Genomic DNA, 21,002 nt, shown 5'->3' with positions numbered 1-21,002 from the left:
AGCAGGCTCCATGCTGTAGGCACAGAGCCCAACTCAGGACTCCATCTTATGACTGTGAGATCATGACCTGAGCCAAAATCGAGTTGGATGTTTAACCAACTGAGCCACCCAGGAGCGCCCATATGTAATTAATTCTTGATGTTTCGTTACAGTCTTATGAATCCAGCTTTTCATAAGAGTTCTGTAAATTCTTACTGAGTTCAATGGTATGATCTGAAAGTTATCAGAAAGCTGTACTTGTCAGAGTCCTTTCCATGAATCTCCTTGAAGATTAAGCACCTTTGCAAGAGACTCAGAGTAAAACAATAACTGCCTGTAAATGAAAAAAGACTTAAAATGCCCATAGTTAAGGGGTGTCTGGGTGGCTCAGTAGGTTACGTGTTCAACTTCAGCTCAGGTCATGATCTTTCAGTTTGTGAGTTTGAGCCCCGCATCAGGCTCTGCTGTCAGCTCAAAGACCACTTCATATCCTCTGCCCCCTCTCTCTCTGCCCTTTTCCCACTCACACTCTTTCTCTCCCTCTCTCTCTCTTCTAAAAATAAACATTAAAAAATGCCCATAGTTAAAAGTCTGATGAGAGTTCTGTTTAGTGAAATTGATGAGGAAATTTGGTTATTTCTGTGATATGCAAACATGTTAAGATGGTAACTGGAATTATGACTGATAATGTTACATATTGGACTTTTAGGAGTTTCATATAATTTCTGGAACACTTATATTAGTAACATATATCCATACAAGGATATCCATGAAGAAAGTTTAGCATTATTTCTTACTCGACATGTTTCCATGTAATTTAACACATCAAATAAGCCCAATTTGTTTAATGTCTTTTTCTATTTTTTTTAAAGTTTATTTATTTTAAGACAGAGAGAGACAGAGAGAGAAAACAAACATAAGTGGGGGAGGGGCAGGGAGAGGGAGAGACAGAATCCCAAGCAGACTCCTCACCATCAGTGCAGAGCCCAAGATGGGGCTCGAATTCATGAACCATGAGATCATGACCTGAGCTGAGATCAAGAGTCAGACACTTAACCAACTGAGCTACCCAGACTCCCCTATTTTTTTTATTTGTTTGTTTTTTTATTTTTTATTTACTTATTATTTTTTTTTTTTTTTGAGAGAGAGAGAGCACAAGCAGAGGAAAGGGGCAGAGGGAGAGAGAGAATCTTAAGCAGACTCTACGCTCAGCACAGAGCCCAAAGCAGGGCTTGGCTCTACCTCACGACCCTGAGATAATGACCTGAGCCAAAATCAAGAGTGAGACAATCTACTGAGCCATCCAGGCACCCCTCTTTTTTTTTATGTTTGTTTTTTTAATGTTTATTTATTTATTTTGAGAGAGAGAACACACACACGTGCACATGCACACTCACATGAGTGGGGAAAAGGGCAGAGAATCTCAAGCAGCCTTCACACTGTAGGGCAGAGCCCAATGCAGGGCTCAAACCCATGAACCATGACACTATGATCTGAGCCAAGATCAAGAGTCAGACGCTTAAACAACTGAGCTACCCTCGTGTCCCTTAATGTCTTTTTTTATACAGAGAGAGAACAAATCTTTTGAGATGTTCCAGGTGACCTTTAGAAAATCCCAAATGTATTTCCAAATTAAAAAAAAAACAAAACAGAACTTCATTTAGAATTTGATTTGGGAGGCACCTGGGTGGCTCAGTTGGTTAAGCGTCCAACTCTTGATCTTGGCTTAGGTCATGATCTCACAGATCGTGAGACTGAGCCCTGTATACAGCTCTGCTCTGACAATGTGGAGTCTGCTTGAGATTCTCTCTCTCCCCCCCTCTCTCTCTTTCTCTGCCCCTCCCCTGCTTATGCTCTCTCTCTCTGAAAATAAATAAATAAAACTTAAAAAAATGATTTGGGAAAGTTTGATTTTTGTCATTTGTTTTCCTCTTTCCCATTATGAAATAACCAGGTTTTTTTTTTTTTTTTTAGGGCAAATTTTTCTTTTTCCTTAACAAAAATGCATCTTCATACTTCATACCTTCTCTTAGCCAAAAACATTTCCTACTTTCCTTGCATACAGAGTTGTTTCCTTTATTAGTTCTAGTAGCTTTAATTACATATATTAATTAGAATTCTTAACCCTTAGAAACCTTAATTTCTAGTAACAACTAAAAGGCAAGGAGTTGTGAACTTTTACATCAGCATTCATTAGATTGGCAAATTTATGAATATATTTAACAATTTCTAGTAACACACATTTCCCCATAACACAATTTTCCCATGTGACCCAAGACATGTTTACTAACAGACCCAGATGTCTTTAAGTTCTTCTATAATGAAAGGTCAAAAGCAGGTAAATTTAGACTTGTTTAACAATTAATGTTTCTGGGTGGCTCAGTTGGTTAAGCGCTGGACTCTTGATTTCAGTTCAGGTCATGATCTCATGGTTCATGAGTTCAAGCCCCATATCATGTTCTGTGCTGACAGTGCAGAGCCTGCTTAGGATTCTATCTCTCCCTTTCTCTGCCCCTCCCCTGCTTATGCTCTCTAAATAAATAAATAAATAAATGAATAAATAAATCTAAATAAATAAATAATAAACAAACAAACAAATAAACAAATAAAACTTAAAAAATAATTGTTTCAGTATTTCATCTTGTTTAGAAATAATATAGACATTCAATGGATTCCCATCATTGAATTTAACTTAGCAAAATTCTTTTTTTTTTTTTTTTAGTTTATTTACTTATTTTGAGAGAGAAAGAGCGAAAGCACACATGCACACGAGCTGGGGAGGGGCAGAGAGAGAGAATCCCAAGCAGGCTCCTAGCTGTCTGTGCAGGGCCCAATGTGGGACTTGAACTCACAAACCTTGAGATCATGACCTGAACCGAAATCAAGAGTTGGATACTTAACCAACTGAGCCAGTCAGGCACCCCTCTTTTTTTTTTTTTTTTGACTTAGCAAAATTATAACAATGAAAGTTACCAAAGATTTGGGAAACTGTTGTTTTTTTTTTTTAAGATTTTATTTTTTTAAAGTAATCTCCACACCCAACATGGGGCTCAAACCCACAACCCTGAGATCAAGAGTTGCATGCTTGGGGCGCCTGGGTGGCTCAGTTAAGCATCTGACTTCAGCTCAGGTCATGATCTCGTGGTTCGTGAGTTGGAGCCCCATGTCAGGCTCTGTGCTGACAGCTCAGAGCCTGGAGCCTGCTTTGGATTCTGTGTCTCCCTCTCTCTGTGCCCCTCCCCAGCTTACTCTCTCTCTCTCTCTCTCTCTCTCTCAAAAATAAAACATTAAAAAAAAAATGAAGAGTTGCATGCTCCATTGACTGAACCAGCCAGGTGCCTCATGAAACTGGACATGCTATAAGATATAATTACTGATGAAAGTTTCACCTAAAAACTCTTGTCCCACTTATATCTATCTAAATCACTGCTCCTAACAATTATGTTTAGGATACCCAAAAACACTTCATTAGACACTAGACAAAGTCAGCCATCATCCCAAGCTACTGTTCTTCCTGACAAAATTTATATTAGAGATAACATGAATTTGACTAATAAACCCAGGTAGAATAAAAGTTGTATGTCTGCATTATAGTTAATGTTGATAACTCTGAAGACATACCAATTTTAATTAAATTTAAACTAGATTTATTTACCAAAGATTATCCCAGATCATGTGAACTTAAAAAACATTTGGGTTAGTTTCTGTATTTCTGAGTTTTAGGAATATTTAATTCATAAGTGCTCATTTTTAAAAAAAATTTTAACATTTACTCATCTTTGAGAGACAGAGAGAAAGCATGAGTGGGGAAGGGGCAGAGGGAGGGAGACACAGAATCCAAAGCAGGCCTCTGGCTCTGAGCTGTCAGCACAAAGCCTGATGTGGGGTTTGAACTCACCAACTGCGAGATCATGACCTGAGCCGAAGTTGGACGCTCAACCCACTGAGCCACCCAGGCGCCCCTTTAAGTGCTCATTTTTAAGCCAATTAAATGGAACTCTTATCAATTAATTTTGGCAATACCATCTGGAGGTAGAGAGAGAGAGAAAAAAAAACCCCACATGTACAGAACATATATCCACAGACATACATAAACATACAGAAATACACAGAGACACTATTGCAAAATTTTAGCCATGAATCAAGCACATAATATAAAAGTCACTAGTTTATAAAAAAGTTGAATCCCAGTTGGCAGATGGAACAAGTTAAGGTGTCTTGCTCCAATGGCTAAAGCTTTTTACTAATAGTTGTGAAGGCTTTTAAGATTTGTACTTGTCCTTGACAAGTAGACTTAAGTTACATCCTGGGGTGTTTACACTTCAAAGACACGGTGAGATTTACATTTTCAAGGGACCAAGAAAGAATGTAAGTTTTCTCCTTGGGGTTTTAGTGCCTTTTTGATGGTTTTGCTGGTACCTGGAAAATATAGTGGCACTGACCTTTAATTAGAGGAGCACCCCGTAAAAATAATTCTGTGGACTCAAGGTCAAATCGGGCCTATTCAGAAATGGAAATGAAGAGGGAGTCATTTGGGTCATTGTAGTCATGAAAAGGATAAACCCATTGGACCATGCTCATTTTGTGCAGCAGGAGATGGGCTTCACCTTAGTCTTTCCATTCACTGTGAGCCTTAGCAGTGATCACTGTGATGGAAAGATGGCATGGAGCTAGGCAGTAAATATCCAAGGGAGGAGAGAAGTATGAGTATGAGGGGACTCTAGGGGCCTTTGCCCCATTTCCCTCTTCCTCTTCCTTGGAGGCCTTGATAACCATATCAGCTTTCCCTTTGGTGGCAGGGATGCCTCCAGAAGTGTGCTTCTAGTTCTGCCCCATTCAGGGGAAAGCTGAGGGGTTCAGGATCTGTGATATCTTAGAGGAAACAAGCACATAGCCTGGATGGATCTTTTAAAAAGTTATGGATTTTACGGTCTTCAGAGATACTGGCCAGTTGGTGCATTTTGGCAGCCATGAGTAACAATTCAGAGCCCATTCCTAAACCAACAAGAAAACTTGCAATAGCCTGTTTGTTCCTCTCTTTCCTTCCTGCTGCATAAAATCTCTAAGAAATGTTTGAATTACGGTTAAGGTACGGTTGTGGTCTCAGTTTCTACTTTTTGTTTTTATCCTGTTACCTTAATCTTAGGTGTTGTTACCAAAAATTTTGGATGACATCACTGTAAGCCCTCTTGCTAGGTGGCTGCTTTCCTTTCCAGAGTGTACCAAAAGACCTCTCTGGATTGGGGTCTGCCTCCACTAGCGCAATATACATAGGATCTTTGGGAAAAGCTCCTAGGCCTCTGAGTGTAATACCAGAGTCTTGCATTTTGGTTTACATGGCATTGACTAACACCCAGGAAGTGTCCGTGGGGTTTTGCATATATCAAGGAGATGGTGTACCTCCTCAGGGTTCTCAAGAGGCTCTGGCACCAGATGTTCAGGACATGTATATCTGTCCATCATTTTTTTTAGTAACATCTGACCAGGGATTGGTAATATCCTATTGGGTCAGGGGATGAAGAGTGGAAATAGTGAGTGAAGTGGTGTCACAGAGACTGTAGGCCTCTGTTGTATTTTCCCTCTGGTGGTGCCATTGGTTTCCGCTTGCAAAGCTATTTCAGTCTTCTGGATTAGAACATGTAGTCCAAGCATAACTCACTGACTCAGTGGTTGCAGGCGGAAGTCTCCTGTCCTCTTTTCCTTGTGTCTTTAGCCCAGAGCCTCTCCTTGGGCAGTGACAATACCCTTGTGATCCAGTCTACCTTCCTTAGCTCTTCTTGGCCATGAGGAATGGAGGACCCTCTCACACAGTAATAGTCAATTAAGGCCTTTATAATTAGGAGTCTGATTATATCATTAGACCCTGTGGGCTTGATCACGATGCTCTGGGGAGATCATTGGATTGTTATGATAGCTGTGACTCTTTGGGTTACACGCCACAGACAACATACCACAGGGCCAGTATGCGAAAGCACATAGCAGTGTGACAGACCCCCAGCAAGTGGTGCTTCTTTCTGAGATGATGTTACCCATCTGAGTTAGGTGGTTAATAAGCAAGTTACAGGTAAAAAAAAGCATTCCCTCTCCCCCTAAGGTAACTGCAAGGACCATCATGCAGTCCTGCTAGCCACATTGATGTGGAAACAAAGGCAAACGAAAAATTAAATTTCCTTACTGCCTACAGCTCATTGACAAGTCCTTGGGACAAGCAGAGTGACATTCCTCTAGGAGCTCAGCTGCTTCGATGATGACACTTTGCTAAGGGCAAAAGGCAACCTTAGCTTAACATTATCCCAACCTCTAGGATCCTGTAAGTCTGCCTGAACATATAAAAATTGCTTTAGAAACTTCCTTTACCCCCTCCCCCCTCAAAGATATATGTTGGCAATCATCCTCCAAGCATAGGGCCCACTGAAATACATCTGAAGAGTCTCATGATAAAGGTTTTACTAGGCAGTAATAAATGCCTTTTCCTAACAACAGCTGGCCCCTTCAAGGTCCTGGAAACCTTGCTTCCTTAGAAGACCTATGCTATCCCTAACCACCTCCCAACCTGAGGGTGTATAATCAATCACCTGTCACAACCCCAGGGCAGCTCTTTCTGCCCATGGGTCCTGCCCCATGCTTTAATAAAATCACCTTTTTGCACCAAAGATGTCTCAAGAATTCTTTCTTGGCCAATGGTTCTGGATGCACCCCTGCCCCGCCCCCCCCCCCCCCCCAACTCTAAAACCGCATCAACACCAATTGTTCTGTGCTGGTCTCAGCCTACTGGTAAGCAGTGCTGTGGTTGGACTGGCCCTTGTGATTCTTTTTTTAAGATGCCCTTGAGCAGTAATCATCAGGAAGCTTTGGAGGAAAGGTTTATTACTTACAGAACGTGGAAATTACACAGCATACTTGTGGCCACACAGCAAGGTCACCATAGAAAGAGCATATGGGCCTGGGGTTCTGGGGTTTTGCTTTTATTGGGGTCGATGGTTGGGGCCTTGGGTTTTGAGGGCTCAGTTTTTTTGTTTTTTGGTTTTTTTTTGAGGGAGAGAGACAGAGCCTGAGTGGGGAAAGGGTAGAAAGAAAAGGAGACACAGAATCTGAAGCAGGTTCCAGGCTCTGAGCTGTCAGCACAGAGCCCGACTCGGGGCTTGCACTCATGAACCGCGAGATCATGACCTGAGCTGAAGTCAGATGCTTAACTTACTGAGCCACTTAATTGCCCCTGAGGGCCCAGTCTTTTTGAGGAATTTAAAACTTAAGAGTGAGAATTTAAAGTGGGGGAAGAGAACAAACAAGTGGCCCAAAGTGGTCAGTTATCAAAGTCAGCAAAATCCCTAAAACAAAGGAGCCTTGGTGGAGGAGAGGTGGCCTGTTTATTAGAAATGGCTGTCAGTTGGACCAAAGCTTAAGTCAGGCACTTGCATTACAAAAAACAAAAGAAACCAACTGTCAGAGGTTACACTGCAAGAGGGATGTGTTCCAGACAGAGGGAACAGTAAGCCCAAAGGCCCTGAAGCAAAAATGCACTCTAAACATTTCAGGAATAAATAGGAGGGAGATATTGTATTCACATCACTCAGCTCTTGCCCTTCCTGGATCCTGGAGAATTCTCTGCACAGAGCCATGGATTTTCCACTCTAGCCTATGGGCTTTGGACTTATTTCTGACTCTTGAGAAATCCGTATCCTACCTCCTACTTTCAGCCCAGGGCTGGCTTGAATAAAACACAATGAAGGAGCAAGTTGTATCTCAGGACAGAAGGGCCAGGGCCAGGAAGTATCTTCTAGGGACTCACATAGATCTGGAGACATGTTTGGGATATTATGTTAGAGAAAACAGAAGCTGGGATATGAAGTGGAATCTGCCTGGGTCCCCAGCAAGTCACAATAGGGTCAAGGTAAGGCCCAGGATCCCTGGCTCCCATTCTGTCCACTCAATCTCAGGGCCACCAAAGCCTTTCCCATCTGAGTTCCCCTAACATTCTTTCTCATCTCTCTTTCTCTATCCTCAGATACCTGGTTCTGCCCAAAAGGATTTTCACTGTTCTTTAAACACATCATCATCTCCTTTCAACTCCATACCCTTAAAGGTAATAATGCCTCTTTGTACAGCTCCTTCTCTCACTTGTCTACCAGGTAAACTCCTATTCATCCCTCAAGGCCCTCTCAAATGTTTCCTTCCCTGGAACAAAAGTCTAAACTCAGTTTCTCCAGAACCCATTCATCTTTCCTTTCTCTGTACTCTCATAACACTCCTGCATACATTGATTTTAACATTTACTATGCTCTCCTATAATTGTCTATAGTTGACTTAGTCCTCACTGCACTATATTTTTCTCTACGAGAGGGATTATTTCTGCTTCATTGCTCTATCCATAGGGCCTAGCATGGTGTCTGGCTTTTGCATGGTACTCAATAAATGTTGACCAAACAGTGGAACAAAGGAAGGAATATGAAGCAAATTTCTTAACCTCTCAGAGTCTTAGTTTTATTATCTTTGAAATGAAAGCAAGTTAAGCACCTGGCAAGGTTAAATGATGGATAATGAATGTAAAACAAATGTCACCATCATTGACTGAGTTACCCAAGCCAAAAATAGGGAATCACACAAATTTTCCATTTCTCCCACTCCCTCTTCCTCTACCTGGAACTAACCAGTCACCATGGCTTGTTGAACCTGGCTAAAGACCTTGGTAAGAAACTCTAGCTTACAGGGGAATTTCCACTAGGCCAGAGCTGTCAGGAAGCATGAGAGGCAAAAGGTGCTGGCAGTAGGGATCCTGTAAGGAAAAGAAGTAGGAGGAGAGACTCATGGGGACATAGGCCACAGGAAAAGCAGAGAAAGGATCGAGGAGATGGGAGACGTCAGGCTTTGTCCTGGGGACATAGAAACCACTTAAGTCTGTGCCCTCAGGAGTTCCTGGTCTGCTTGGGAAACAACTAGAAACACAATTTGTACAGAACTAGGTTGTAGTAGATGTGAGAAGGGAGATGATTATTATTTTCAGAAATACCAAACAAAAGCCATGCTGTCTAGCAATAGGTTTACAGCCTATTGGAAATATGTACAAACTGCCTCCTGCCCCCGCCTCACCCCAAACACACACAATGGAGTCCCAAAGCCTTAGATACTTCATTTCCTCGTTCTTCTTCCCCTCTCTGTTTTGCAGGCTTATTTTCCTGGGCTTTGCAATGAGCATGTGCCAAAGAACAAAGGGAAGAGAGACTGAAAGTCTCTGCATCACCTTAGGGAATGTACATTTGTTCCAGATTACCTTTTGCCTTACATGGGCATAGGTAATGCCCGGGTAAGACTATAACCTCTGTAGTACTTAGCCAGTGAGGAACCAGGGGAGGGACTTGTGTGCTAGGAAACAAATTGTCTGCGGTAAATGCCCAGAGCGTGCCTGTTTGTCAGACACCCACTTGCAAGAACATTAATTAAAACCTCGTTTCACCGGGAACCCTCTTGCACTGTTGGTGGGAATGCAAATTGGTGCAGCCACTCTGGAAAGCAGTGTGGAGGTTCCTCAGAAAATTAAAAATAGACCTACCCTATGACCCAGAAATAGCACTGCTAGGAATTTACCCAAGGGATACAGGAGTACTGATGCATAGGGGCACTTGTACCCCAATGTTTATAGCAGCACTCTCAACAATAGCCAAATTGTGGAAAGAGCCTAAATGTCCATCAACTGATGAATGGATAAAGAAATTGTGGTTTATATACACAATGGAATACTACGTGGCAATGAGAAAGAATGAAATATGGCCTTTTGTAGCAATGTGGATGGAACTGGAGAGTGTGATGCTAAGTGAAATAAGCCATACAGAGAAAGACAGATACCATATGGTTTCACTCTTATGTGGATCTTGAGAAACTTAACAGAAGTCCATGGGGGAGGGGAAGGGAAAAAAAAAAAAAAGAGGTTAGAGTGGGAGAGAGCCAAAGCATAAGAGACTGTTAAAAACTGAGAACAAACTGAGGGTTGATGGGGGGTGGGAGGGAGGGGAGGGTGGGTGATGGGTATTGAGGAGGGCACCTTTTGGGATGAGCACTGGGTGTTGTATGGAAACCAATTTGACAATAAACTTCATATATTAAAAAAAAAAAAACACCTCGTTTCACTGTGCTCTGAGTCTCTGCATCCCTCCTTTGGTTGGGTTGATGGGCTTATTTCTAAAGGTGGAGCATGACCTCCTTCCTGATACCCCTTCTTTACTTGACTTACAGGATATCTCCCAGCTTGCCTGCCTTTCTTCTTCTTCTTCTTCTTCTTCTTCTTCTTCTTCTGGCCCTCCTTCTCAGTCTGGTTTGCGGCTTCTCCTAGTTTCCTCAAATCCTGAATGTTGAAGGAAAGTATTTTCCATCTACAGTCACTCCTTTGATGATCTTAGTCTCATGGCTTTAAATGCCATCTGTGTGCTGTTAACTCCCAAATTGATATATCCAGTCTAGATGTCTCCCCTGACCCTCAGACCTCCTGTCCCTTCCTCCTCCTGCCCTCTCACCATCTGTACACTAATGGGCATTTCAAACTCCACACACCCAAAAATGAACTCCAGATAGTTGCCTCCCCAAAACAGCACCTCCTTTGTCTTTCGCATCTCAAGAAATGGCAACACTGGTCTTCCAGTTGTTTAGTCCAAACATCTTGGCTCCTTTCTGCCTCTGATATTCTACATCCGATCTCTCAGCAAGCTCTCTTGTCCCTACCCTCTAAATATATTCATATTTCAACCACTTCTCATCCCCCACCTCTGGATTATTATAATTGGCTCCCAATTGGTCTCCCTGCATCTACCACTCTCCCTCCTAAGTCTATTCTTCATAGAACAGCCAGAGTAACTCTGTTAAAATGTAAATCAGATCATGTGGATCTTCTGCTCAAAACCCTTCACGGGATTCTCAAGATGGAGTAAAAGCTAAAATCGTTACTGTGACTTGCAAGGCTGTACTATCTGGCTCCTGCTACTTCTCTGGCCTCATCTCCTGCTCTCACCATGGTACCCTATGCTCCAGCAATTCTCCACCCTTTGTACTTGATCTCTCTGAAATGTTCTTTCCTAAACATCATATCAATGCCCTCCCCCTTCTTTTTCTTCAGACCTTTATTCAAAAGTCATCTTCCTAATAAGGTCTTCCTTGGCCTCCCTACCTAAAATTAAAAAAAACTTCCCTCCCCGCTTCTCTGATTTTTCTCCTAGGCATTTACTGCTATCTTAAAACTATATATTTTATTTAACTTCTTTGTTGTTTATCTCTCCCATTAGAATGGAAGCGGCATGAAGAGATGTGGGGGAGGGGGGTCTGTTTTGTTCACTATTATATACCCACTATTTAGACTAGTGACAGGAATACAGTAAGGCACTCAGTAGGTATTTGAGTGAATGGATGAAAAAGGTGGACAGTTCCAAGAGGCAAAATTTACTCTTTAATGAAAACTTTGTAACAACTAGAGCTGCTTGGAAACATAATCATGTTAACGTACACAGTACACTACGACTTAAACATGTAGTCTCGTCAAATCCTCACATCAGTCCAGGATAGGAGGAAGGCTGCATAGTTTCCGAAGCTGGTTGAAGACAAAACTAAATCCAGGTGGGGAAAACGACTTGTTAAACTTCACACATCTGGTGTGGTCAGGAGTAGAACTGTGGATGAATGCTAGCTCTAGAAGAGGCTGGTGGGTGATGGAGCTTAATGGGGTTGGGTTTGAAGGACTGCCGTTGTCAGAAGGCATGATCTCTGAAGCGGAGGCTGAGTCAGAGGTTACTGGAACAGAAGCATCAGGGAAGGAGTGGGAGAGATGACGAGGCTGACCACTAATGTATTTAGCCCAGGCCTGGAGAGGGCAGCTGAATTCCCCAAAAGCAGTGCCTGAAGCTGACTAGTCACTCAAACCCATTCAAACCCATACATGATTTCAAATGCAGAACTGGAACTGGACGGGCGATCTTAAGAAACCTGTGAGTCCCCTGCCGGTCTGCAGAGTCTGGCTTCTCCACTGGAGTGTGAGGTCTACTGGGGGCAGGGACCATGTTCCTAGATTTTCCCCAGCTTCTAGCAGAGTCTGGAATATAGTATGGACTCAACTATTTTTTTAAGTTTATGTATTTTGAGAGAGAGAGTGCACGCAAACACATACACGCCCACACACTCACGCCCACATCCCCCCCCCACGAGTGGGGGAGGGGCAGAGAAAGAGGGTAAGAGAGGGACTCCTAAGCAGGCTCCGCACTGCCAGCACAGAGCCGGTCCCGCAGCTCCAACCCTCCAAATGAGATCATGACCCGAGCCAAAGTTGGATGCTCAACCAACTGAGCCACCCAGGTGCCCCAGGACTCAACTATTTCTGTTGAAGTCGTACATAAATAAAGCATGAGCCCCAACATGAAACTTAGGGTGAGAATGGGAAGGCAGATGAGGTGTAATGTCACTCAGCAATTCTGGGGTAAAAGTGGACAAATTTTTCTAGGACGCCACAGGACGAACAGTCCTAGTACTAAAACAGATTGCTGCTAGTTTTCAGTAAGCTTTCGCAAGCACAGCCAGGCTAAACACGGAGGGGCGGGGCCAGACTGGAGAGGCCCCTCTGCGGACGCTCGAGGAGGGGCCAAAGAGTAGGCAAATTTCCAACCTCAACGACGTGACTAAGGTGTAGAGCGTCACATCCGGTGTGGAGGGCGGGAACGAGAAACAAAAGGAGAGCGAAGGCGCATGCGTTGGTGCTTCCCCGGTTCTGGTGGGCCCTTCCGCTCAGGCAGAGAGAAGTGCTTCCGGGTCGCTGCCGGCTGCCGCCTCCCGGCGCGGTAAGTACGGAAACCAGGCTGAGGCTGCTGTCTCTCTGCCCCTTCTCTTCTTCCTCCCTCGGAGAAACCCCGTCGCCCTGACCCGGCTCTTCAGGAGTTCCGTGCCCACACTCTTAACAGTAAAGAGCTCCAGCTCATTGGCCGCTTCCTCGAGGCTAAGCTCCACCCCGTCGCACAAGATCCGTCACTCATTGGTGTCACTTTCTGTCACCCAGCAGTTCTTCCAGTTAATTGGCCCTATTCAGGCCCCGCTGCTTTTGCGATTAGCAACCCTATAAAGGGCAAATGCCTGTTCGAATCCCGCCCCTGCATTCTTCTTGTTGGGCCGCCCCGCCGTCATTTTCATAATAAGCGAAGAATGGGCGGTGGCTTTGCCGCGAGGGGTAGGCTTTCGGAGCCTCGGTCTCTCGCCTCGTACTTACTGGCCGTTGAGGATGGGTGTTGTGTCAGTGACACGGGCCGGGAAGCTGAGGTTTACTAAAGGACAGCGGCTGGCACAGGATCAGTCAAATGAATCAGGGCAAAAGTAGAACTAGACGTAGGTCCTTTTCTCCTGCTCATCTCTTCTAGTGCCTGGCCTCGATTTCTTCCCCGTAGGAATTCTATGCCCCACCTCACTGTGTGACCTAGAGACAGTGTTGCTTGTCCCAGGGCCTCGATTTTCCTGTGAACTGAAAGGTTTTAATTCAGATTCTCTGGGACCTTTCTGGTCCGCTCCCTCAGCTACTTAATCTGTGCTGAATTTACGTATTCTCTCATGTCAGTTCATTCAGCCTAACATTTACTAATTTACGCATTTACTCATGCCTTTAGAATGCCTTTCTGAACCATATTGCACGTAGTAGCCCATCCCCACCCCAGTTTGGTTGTGGTTCATGAGAGAGGTGGTTAGTGCCCTAAATTTCTGACGTGGAGTAAGAATGGAATGGATTCTCATAAAAGGGCAAAAAGTAGGTCTTCATGTTTGGAGGAGGTAAAGATAGTGTCAGTGGAGCCCTACTACCTCTAATTTTGTTTAATTTTGTAACGCCAGTCTGCATTCTGGATTCATAGCTCTACATGTTGGCTTCCATTTTCCACTCCTTGAATACCTTGCAAACAGCTTTACTTCTCCACAAAGTAAATTAATTATCAGAATAATTATGAGGGTGGGTATAACTGTTATCCCCCATTTTACAGATGAGGAAACTGAGGCTCAGAGAGGTTAAGTGACTTGGCCGAGGTCAAACAGCTAGTAAGTGGTGGAGCCAGGACTCAAACCCAGGTCTGTCTGATTCCCACAAGGAAGAGCTATTTCCCCCTACCTTCTACTCCACCCCATCCCCAAATCAGACTAACCAAATAACTGAAATCAAATACTTCTGATCTGTATTCACCTGGCCCTTTACCTCAGTCTAGGCGCCATGTCCACCTTGTTTCCCTCACTCTTCCCCCGTGTGACTGAGACACTGTGGTTTAATCTGGATCGACCCTGTGTGGAGGAGACGGAGCTGCAGCAGCAAGAGCAACAGCATCAGGCCTGGGTGAGTAAGGACCTAGCACAGTGGTGGAGCCTTAGTCAGGGACCTCCCCTGCCTTTCACAGACCATGATCCTGGAGGAGCTTTTTGCCCTGAGCTGGGAACAATCAAACTGGGAGGTAGGAGGCCTAGGGTCCAGTCTTTATGCTACTGATTTATGGTGGGACCTTGGGATTTCTGGGCCAGGTTGGAGCCCAGGTTCTTTTCTCTAACTCATAGGAAATAGTAATTTTGACTGTATTGAGGATGTAGCAGATGCCATATTCTCTATCAGTCTCTCACTTTACCCTCACTGTAATCTCATAGGGCAACCATGGCCCAGAGAATTTAGTTGGATCCAGTTTATAAGTAAGTAGCAGATGATAAGAAACAAAGGGATTGACTCTTTCTAGAAACTGAGAGGAAGCTTCTCCATACTTGGGGGCGGGGGTATCTTCTTAGGGGCAGAGTGGGCCAGTCCCATGCCCCTGACATGCCCTGCTTGGGCCCTGACCCTCCTCTCCCCCTTTGGCCACAGCTCCAGAGCATCGCAGAGAAAGACAACAATCTGGTACCCATTGGCAAGCCGGCCTCGGAGGTGAGTGGTTCCAATAGGTAGGGCTTTGTGAGGCTCAGGTGGACTAAAGCTTTGCTCTAATTCCGAAGTCCTACCTCTGACTCCAGAGCAATTGTGGTCCCTCAGCTCTAGGCAGAGGCCATAAAGGGGATCTAGAGTGGGTGGCCATTGGACCTAGCACCAAGGTCCTGCAAAACATGCTCCAGTCTGCTAGACTCAAGGCGGGGGGCAAGTCTGGGGAATGGAGGGTCACTCACTGCCCCTGAGAAAGGCTCCAAGTGGACCAGCCCTTGAAGTGGTCCAGGCAAGCCTATAGAGCCTATAGGCTCTCCCCTGCCTCGCCAGCACTATGATGACGAGGAAGAGGAGGATGAAGATGACGACGAGGATAGTGAAGAGGACTCAGAGGATGATGAGGACATGCAGGACATGGATGAGATGAATGATTACAATGAGTCACCTGATGATGGAGAGGTCAATGAGGTAGGCAGGGGTGTGGGGGTGGGCCCCTGCCTGTGACCTAACTGGTGGCCAAGGATTCAGAGACTCTGGATCCAACCAGGGGCAGGATCTGGGACTACGGCTGGCTGGGTGGCTGAGGCCCCTCCCCACCCACACCTAGCCTTCTCTCCAGGTGGACATGGAAGGCAACGAACAGGATCAGGACCAGTGGATGATCTAGGTAGACAAGGCAGGGTGGCCTCAGGCAAATTCCAGGCCAGCCCAACTTACCTGCACCCCCTGCAGAACCAGCTGATTGCCCCAGTGCCTGAAAGCTCACCCTTGGGTATCTCTTCAGCTGCTGCCAAGAACTGGTCTCCTTGGCTCCTCCTAGGCCATCACTTTGCCCTTGAGTCTCCAGGGCCTGAGCCCACCCCACCTTTGTGCCCATTACCTCACCCCTTGGTTGCCAGGTATAGTCTCTTTCTAACTCCCTTTAATAAAGACACAGGAATGATTTTATTTTTTTCCCCGTGTCTATTCCCTAATTGTTGGTCGGGCCCAGAGGAATCCAGCATCTTCTCTTGAGCTTCAGGGAGAGGGCATACAAGGGATTTCAGGCAAGCCTACTGGATCATGTTGTCCAGGGCTAGAGGTGGCCCTGGCCCTGGGCCCAGGCTCCATTGCCATTTTCTCTGGCTCAGCTTGTACCCATTCCTTCAGAGCCTCTAACTCAATGTTTACTGTTTCCTCTGATCCTAACTGGAATTGCATGGGCTGAGGAGGGAAGGCTTCTGAGGCCTAGAGCTAGGAGGCCCCTGCAGATTTTCCAGCTAGCTTCCTTGGTGTTAAGAGAGATTAAATCTTCAGGCAGCACAGGGACTCCCTTGGAGTCACCCAGAAAATCAGTGATAAGTTGGGTTGGGAGCCCAGGTCTCTTGCCTGTCAATCCATGGCTCTCTGGAAGGAGGGGGGCAATGGAACCAAGCATCCTGATAGAACTTGATGTCTCAGGTCAGTGTAGAACTGGAGTGGGGTAGAGGCTGGAGGACAGCCTCCCTAGCCCTGAGTCCAGCATGTGTCAGGCCACAAGCAGGGAGAAGAATGGATGTTCTGAGGTCCTTGCTTCGGTGGGGGTGGAGAGGCAGCAGTAAGTGCCCCTGGGCCTGGACCTCAGCCAGGCCCTACATAGGTGAGCTGGGCTATGCCGTCCTTGATGGCAGGGAAGTCTGGGAGGCCAGTGTGGTGGAGGCGGCAGCGGTAGCGGCCACAGCTCTTGGCATACTGCAGGAAGCGGGGTGCACCAGGGAACAGCGCGTGGTCAGCCAGTACAGTGGCACCAGCTGGCAGCAGGGCATGGGCCTCCAAAAGCTGCAGGTCTCGCAGGTAACGTCGGGGCCGGTGTGCCAGGAGCACCAAGTCTACCTGACTCAGCTGGTACTGGGTTCGTAGGTGTGGGATCACCTCCTCTGAGCTACTCACGATGAGCTCCACCTGTGGGGATGGGAGGAGTTGAAGGTGAGGGTGGGAGGGTCTGTTCTCCCATACCAGACTTCACCCGGATCTGGCTTACTTTATGTCATTTCCTCTGTCCTCAGAACCCAAGAAGTCAGGATCAGTATTGTGATTTCCATTCTGCCAGTGAGGAAGCTGAGATTCAGAGGATAAGTCCTTTGCCCAAGTTCATAACAGCTCACAAGAGGTAGACTTAAGGTTTGGACCCATATTTGCTGGTCTCCAAAGACCTTCCTTTTAACTCCTCCTTTGTCATCCAGCAGCAAATATGAGCAAATGACTTGGAACAGACAGGAGTTCACACATCACCCAGGGTCACAGTCTCCTACTGTGCTGCCTTCTCCTAGGTGGGATTCCCTTACTGGGGAGGCCTGGCTAGGGCAAGGCTGGGGGTGGAAGGGAAGATACTAGGGTCAGGGAGGCAGGGGCTGACCGTGCGCTCGTCGAAGCCAGCCAGGCGGATGAGTTTTTCAGCCACTGCTGCGGTGCGTGGGTTCCACTCCACAGTGAGAAGGCGGCCCCCAGGGGGCAGGGCACGGGCAATAAGCAACGTGGAGTACCCACAGTGGGTGCCCAGCTCCAGCACGCAAGCAGGAGCCTTCTCCTCCACCAGCCGCATCAGGATCTGACCTGGGGGGGAAGATGGCTTATTGCAGCAGACATGGGAGATGGATTCCGGGCCCCTGATAGAAAGGGATCTCAAATGTCCACCTGTCTCACTGTAGCCCTCAACCAGCTGGGGTCTCCTCCTTGGACTACAGCTCCAGCTGCCTCGCTCGTCCTCTGACCCTCCAGGCTTTCGTCCTTCAGTCTCATCTTCGTACCAGCCACTAGCTATCTTTCCAACAAACAAATGTGACCCTGTTGCTCCTTGGTTCCTATGATCCTAAAGGCCTTTGGGATTGAACTTGGGATCCTCAGCCTGACATTCAGGACCTTCTTGGACCTGATCCTATCCAACCTTTCCAGCTCTTCCCATCTGTAGACTATACCACAGTCCTCCCAAACAACTGTGCCCAGAGTCAACCAAGTCATCACTGGCTCATTCCTTCATGGTGCATTAGTATATGTGACTGGCTTTGCCCCTTCCTACCCCTGTCCTTATCTGCTTGGCCAAATTGAAAACAATCCTTATAGGCTCCATTTAAGTGTTGCTTCCTCCAGGAAGGCTAAGGCAGAAACAGGCACCAGGCTCCTGAGAGACCTTGGCTAGAACTTCCAGTTTCATTCCTCTTTGTTTTGTTCACTGGGTATCTTTCTAACCTGGGAATTGGAAAATTTTCTTCAGACTCTAAAAGCACTTGTGCCAGGAGCTGGGACTGAGACAAAGCCAGGTAGCTATCCTGAATGGGATGTGGGAGCCTCCACGGTGAGGGGAGAATGAATCAGCACAGATAATTACAAAGTTATGGATTATGTGCTGAGATGTTATCCCCTTTGTATTATGCCCCCTCTGAGGCTAGCATTTATGGCTGATTCATCTGTGTGGCCTCTACCTCCTTTTCCAACCTAGCACCTAGTACATGCCTAGTACAAATGGGATGGCAGTAAGTGTTTGCTATATGAATGAATAACTTTGCCCAGCTCCCTCATTTGCAGAGGAGAAAAAAGAGACTCAGGATGAAGAACCTGCCCAATGCGCCCAGTAGGCACTGGCAGATCTCAGACCTTCCTTACCATCTTGGGGGTATTTCCTGGAGCAGAAGGCTAGGGAACACTGACCTTTGACAGGCCCCATGTGGCCCAGGTACTCGCAGTGGCTGCTCCAATGGTCCAGGGTGGTGAGGATATGACTGGGGTCTCCAGGCAGGGCATGAGTGAGCACATAGCTGAAGGCCCGTTCCTCAATCTGCAGCCCTGACAGGCAGTCTCGGAGGCTCCGCAGCAAGACCATACGCGCCAGCAGTCGGAAGTAGTGACGGTACCGCACCAGCAATGTCACCACCAGTGGCAGGAAGGCCAGTGCGATGGCGGGGGACATAGTCCCTACCCGGGCTCTGGGGTGAAGGAAGGCAGACAGGGAAACCCACACCCACCATTGCTTGTCATTTGTATTATCCCTATATTTTACAAACCATGGCTCAGAAAGGCTAAGTCTTTTGTGCAGAGTCACACAACAGAACCAGGATTTGAATCTGAATTGGTCCAATTCCAAGCTCATGTGCTTTCAAGGAATTCATGCTAGTCTACGTTCTACACCCAACCTCAAACCACCTCTTCCCACCTCTGCCCCCTGATTCTGTCTTCACCTTACTTCTCCCACCCATTTTGCCTCATCTCTGTCGTCACCCCTTCAGGACCACTTTCCACAGTCTTCGGAAATATCCTACCCACACCCCCCCAGCCGCCTGCATCTCCTGATGAGATTTCTTCCCACCCCTCCATCTGCTCTTCCCTGTGGGTGGGAGGAGTCCTTGATTCTATATTTCTTCTCCAGTTGTCTCCCCTCCCCTGCATTCACCTTTTCTGTTCTCTCAGAATTCCTTGTAAAAGCATGTCCACACACAGCACATGCTTCCCCCCTACTCGAGCCTCTTCTCCCAAGCCTTATCCCTAATGGGGGGGTAAGTGCCTTCTCCTCTCCCATACCTTGAACCATCCATCCACCCCTTCCTCCAGATCTGACCCTCGTGAGCTCCTGGTGGTGGTGGGGACTAAAATTGAAGGTAAGAGTGTATAAATGGATGTGAGTAGGTGAGTGATAGTGAGTTTGAACTCGTGTGCTTGGGGACCCACACTCAAGAGCCCTGCTTACCTGTGCTGGAGACTTCTGCTTGGGGAAGATCAGAGCCTAGAACAGGAGGGGGAGGCCTCAGGGCCAGAGAACTCTGAGGCCGGCTGGACTTGCTCTCAATTATTGATGCAGAAGCTGCTGCTGTTACCTGAGACATGTGGTTCAAGTTACTAGCTGCAGGAACAAGGTGGGGCTGACTCCTACCCTTCATGAGCCCTAAATTTACAGAACCCCAGGGTCTTGATTTGAGGGGTGATGACAGCTACTGGGTTTGGTGACCTCTCCTCCAACTCCTTGTATCAGGATATGGGGGCATGGTGTGAGCCAAGGAAATGGGAGGCTGTAATTTACTCAATTCAAAATTCAAGTTTTGTTTAAGCAATTGCCAGGGTGTGGGTCACAGGAGTCAGATCTTGTCTCATTCCTCCAGGAACTCCAAATTTAGCGGACGAGACTGATCCAGAAACAGAATAAAGCATAATGCAATTCTTCACGGATATGGGGACTTTAGGCTGTTCTGTGAACTTCTGTGTATCTAGACAGAGCAGTGTGTGGCACATCACAGACAGTAATTACTTGATTTGATAAATGAATGGAGCTACGTGGAATAGGGATTAAGCACAGGGAGTTGGGGATGCCCAAAGAATGGGGTCAGAAATGGCAATCAGGAGGATATTGTTTGTATTCAGGCCTGAAGGCAGACCTCGTGGGGAGGCGGTGTGCCAACATGTGGAAGGTCCAGGAGGTCAATCAGGAAACTGCAAATAAATATTTACAACCCCTGCACCACCACCACCATTACCATTACCCCCCACGACCCCAGTGCTGAAAAGGGAGGCAGGTATCAGGCGCTGCAAGATGTTGAATAACACTTGTTGAATGACCAGTGTTCAGGGTCCAAGGGAAGATATGGGATGGTTCTAAGAAAAGCACTGATAGTCAGCTTTGTGAATTAGGATTACTAGAGTTGATGTAAAAAGGCAAGCCAAGATTGCAGAGAAATGCCTGAGGGCAAAGACTGTCAGGTGGCCTCTCTTCCAGGATTGAGCTCTGCTCCTCTTTGGCTTGTGAAGGAATAAGAGCTCTTCTTCCAGTAAGTCTCCCATCCCCAGTAGAGGTTGAGAACTCCGTTGGGGGCTACAGTCTTTATGTGTCTTCCAACTTGGTGCTGGGCATCTGGGTCCAGTGTTTGTACACGGAGACTGTGTGCTCGAGGAGCGGAGGGCCTGAGTCCCACTCTCCCTTCGCATGGCATTTACGGGAGCATTTGGTATAAGTTCGCTCACTGACCCCGAAAGGTAGCCTGGCAGCCACGCGACCACACAGTACACATCAGGAGGGCCTCTTTAAGTCGGCGGAAGACTCCAGCTCCAAGACTGAGAAGACGCTGAAGTCATGTGACCTGCCCCTCCCTTTCATCGCATCACGTGCCTCGCGTCTTGTCAAGCGAGG

The 21,002-nt window shown here is 46.5% G+C and overlaps 2 protein-coding genes and 1 long non-coding RNA gene across 5 annotated transcripts; 1 reads left to right on the top strand and 2 right to left on the bottom strand.

Moving 5' to 3' along the window:
• Nucleotides 1–11,384: 11,384 nt before the first annotated feature.
• On the bottom strand, nt 11,385–12,746 carry LOC113593747 (uncharacterized). Its single transcript, XR_003414072.2, has 2 exons — nt 12,614–12,746; nt 11,385–11,748 (listed from the first exon to the last, which is right to left on the bottom strand). It is a non-coding gene; the product is annotated as an uncharacterized LOC113593747 (long non-coding RNA).
• ANAPC15 (anaphase promoting complex subunit 15) lies at nt 12,643–15,823 on the top strand. Of its 2 annotated transcripts, none has more exons than XM_015067631.3 (5): nt 12,643–12,785; nt 14,179–14,308; nt 14,822–14,881; nt 15,206–15,343; nt 15,495–15,823. In XM_015067631.3, the coding sequence occupies exons 1-5, from the start codon at nt 12,694–12,696 to the stop codon at nt 15,540–15,542; spliced, it is 468 nt and encodes a 155-aa protein (XP_014923117.1). In that variant the 5' UTR covers nt 12,643–12,693; the 3' UTR covers nt 15,543–15,823. The 2 variants fall into 2 exon arrangements, with proteins under 2 accessions (XP_014923117.1, XP_026895543.1); XM_027039742.1 differs by lacking the exon at nt 12,643–12,785 and adding an exon at nt 14,033–14,049.
• Nucleotides 15,819–20,977, bottom strand: LOC106970934 (transmembrane O-methyltransferase). 2 transcript variants are annotated; one of them, XM_027039731.2, is made up of 5 exons: nt 20,841–20,977; nt 19,572–19,698; nt 18,539–18,813; nt 17,250–17,446; nt 15,819–16,795 (listed from the first exon to the last, which is right to left on the bottom strand). In XM_027039731.2, the coding sequence occupies exons 3-5, from the start codon at nt 18,795–18,797 to the stop codon at nt 16,475–16,477; spliced, it is 777 nt and encodes a 258-aa protein (XP_026895532.1). In that variant the 5' UTR covers nt 18,798–18,813; nt 19,572–19,698; nt 20,841–20,977; the 3' UTR covers nt 15,819–16,474. The 2 variants fall into 2 exon arrangements, with proteins under 2 accessions (XP_026895532.1, XP_053059608.1); XM_053203633.1 differs by having other exon boundaries at nt 18,539–19,698.
• Nucleotides 20,978–21,002: the final 25 nt, after the last annotated feature.

The sequence above is a fragment of the Acinonyx jubatus genome, chromosome D1 (assembly GCF_027475565.1).
Source record: "Acinonyx jubatus isolate Ajub_Pintada_27869175 chromosome D1, VMU_Ajub_asm_v1.0, whole genome shotgun sequence".
Classification (NCBI taxonomy): Eukaryota; Metazoa; Chordata; class Mammalia; order Carnivora; family Felidae; genus Acinonyx; species Acinonyx jubatus.
Note: the sequence above shows the minus strand (reverse complement) of the source record. Positions and strands in the feature narration are given on the sequence as shown.

Coding starts and splice junctions, on each gene's coding strand:
- ANAPC15 (XM_015067631.3), top strand. CDS start 12,694: ATGCGTTGGTGCTTCCCCGGTTCTGGTGGGCCCTTCCGCTCAGGCAGA. Junction 14,882..15,205: donor TTGGCAAGCCGGCCTCGGAG/GTGAGTGGTTCC, acceptor CTGCCTCGCCAG/CACTATGATGACGAGGAAGA. Junction 15,344..15,494: donor ATGATGGAGAGGTCAATGAG/GTAGGCAGGGGT, acceptor CCTTCTCTCCAG/GTGGACATGGAAGGCAACGA.
- LOC106970934 (XM_053203633.1), bottom strand. CDS start 18,977: ATGAGCTTGGAATTGGACCAATTCAGATTCAAATCCTGGTTCTGTTGT. Junction 17,447..18,538: donor CCACATGGGGCCTGTCAAAG/GTCAGTGTTCCC, acceptor CTTCCCCCCCAG/GTCAGATCCTGATGCGGCTG. Junction 16,796..17,249: donor CTGGCTTCGACGAGCGCACG/GTCAGCCCCTGC, acceptor CCATCCCCACAG/GTGGAGCTCATCGTGAGTAG.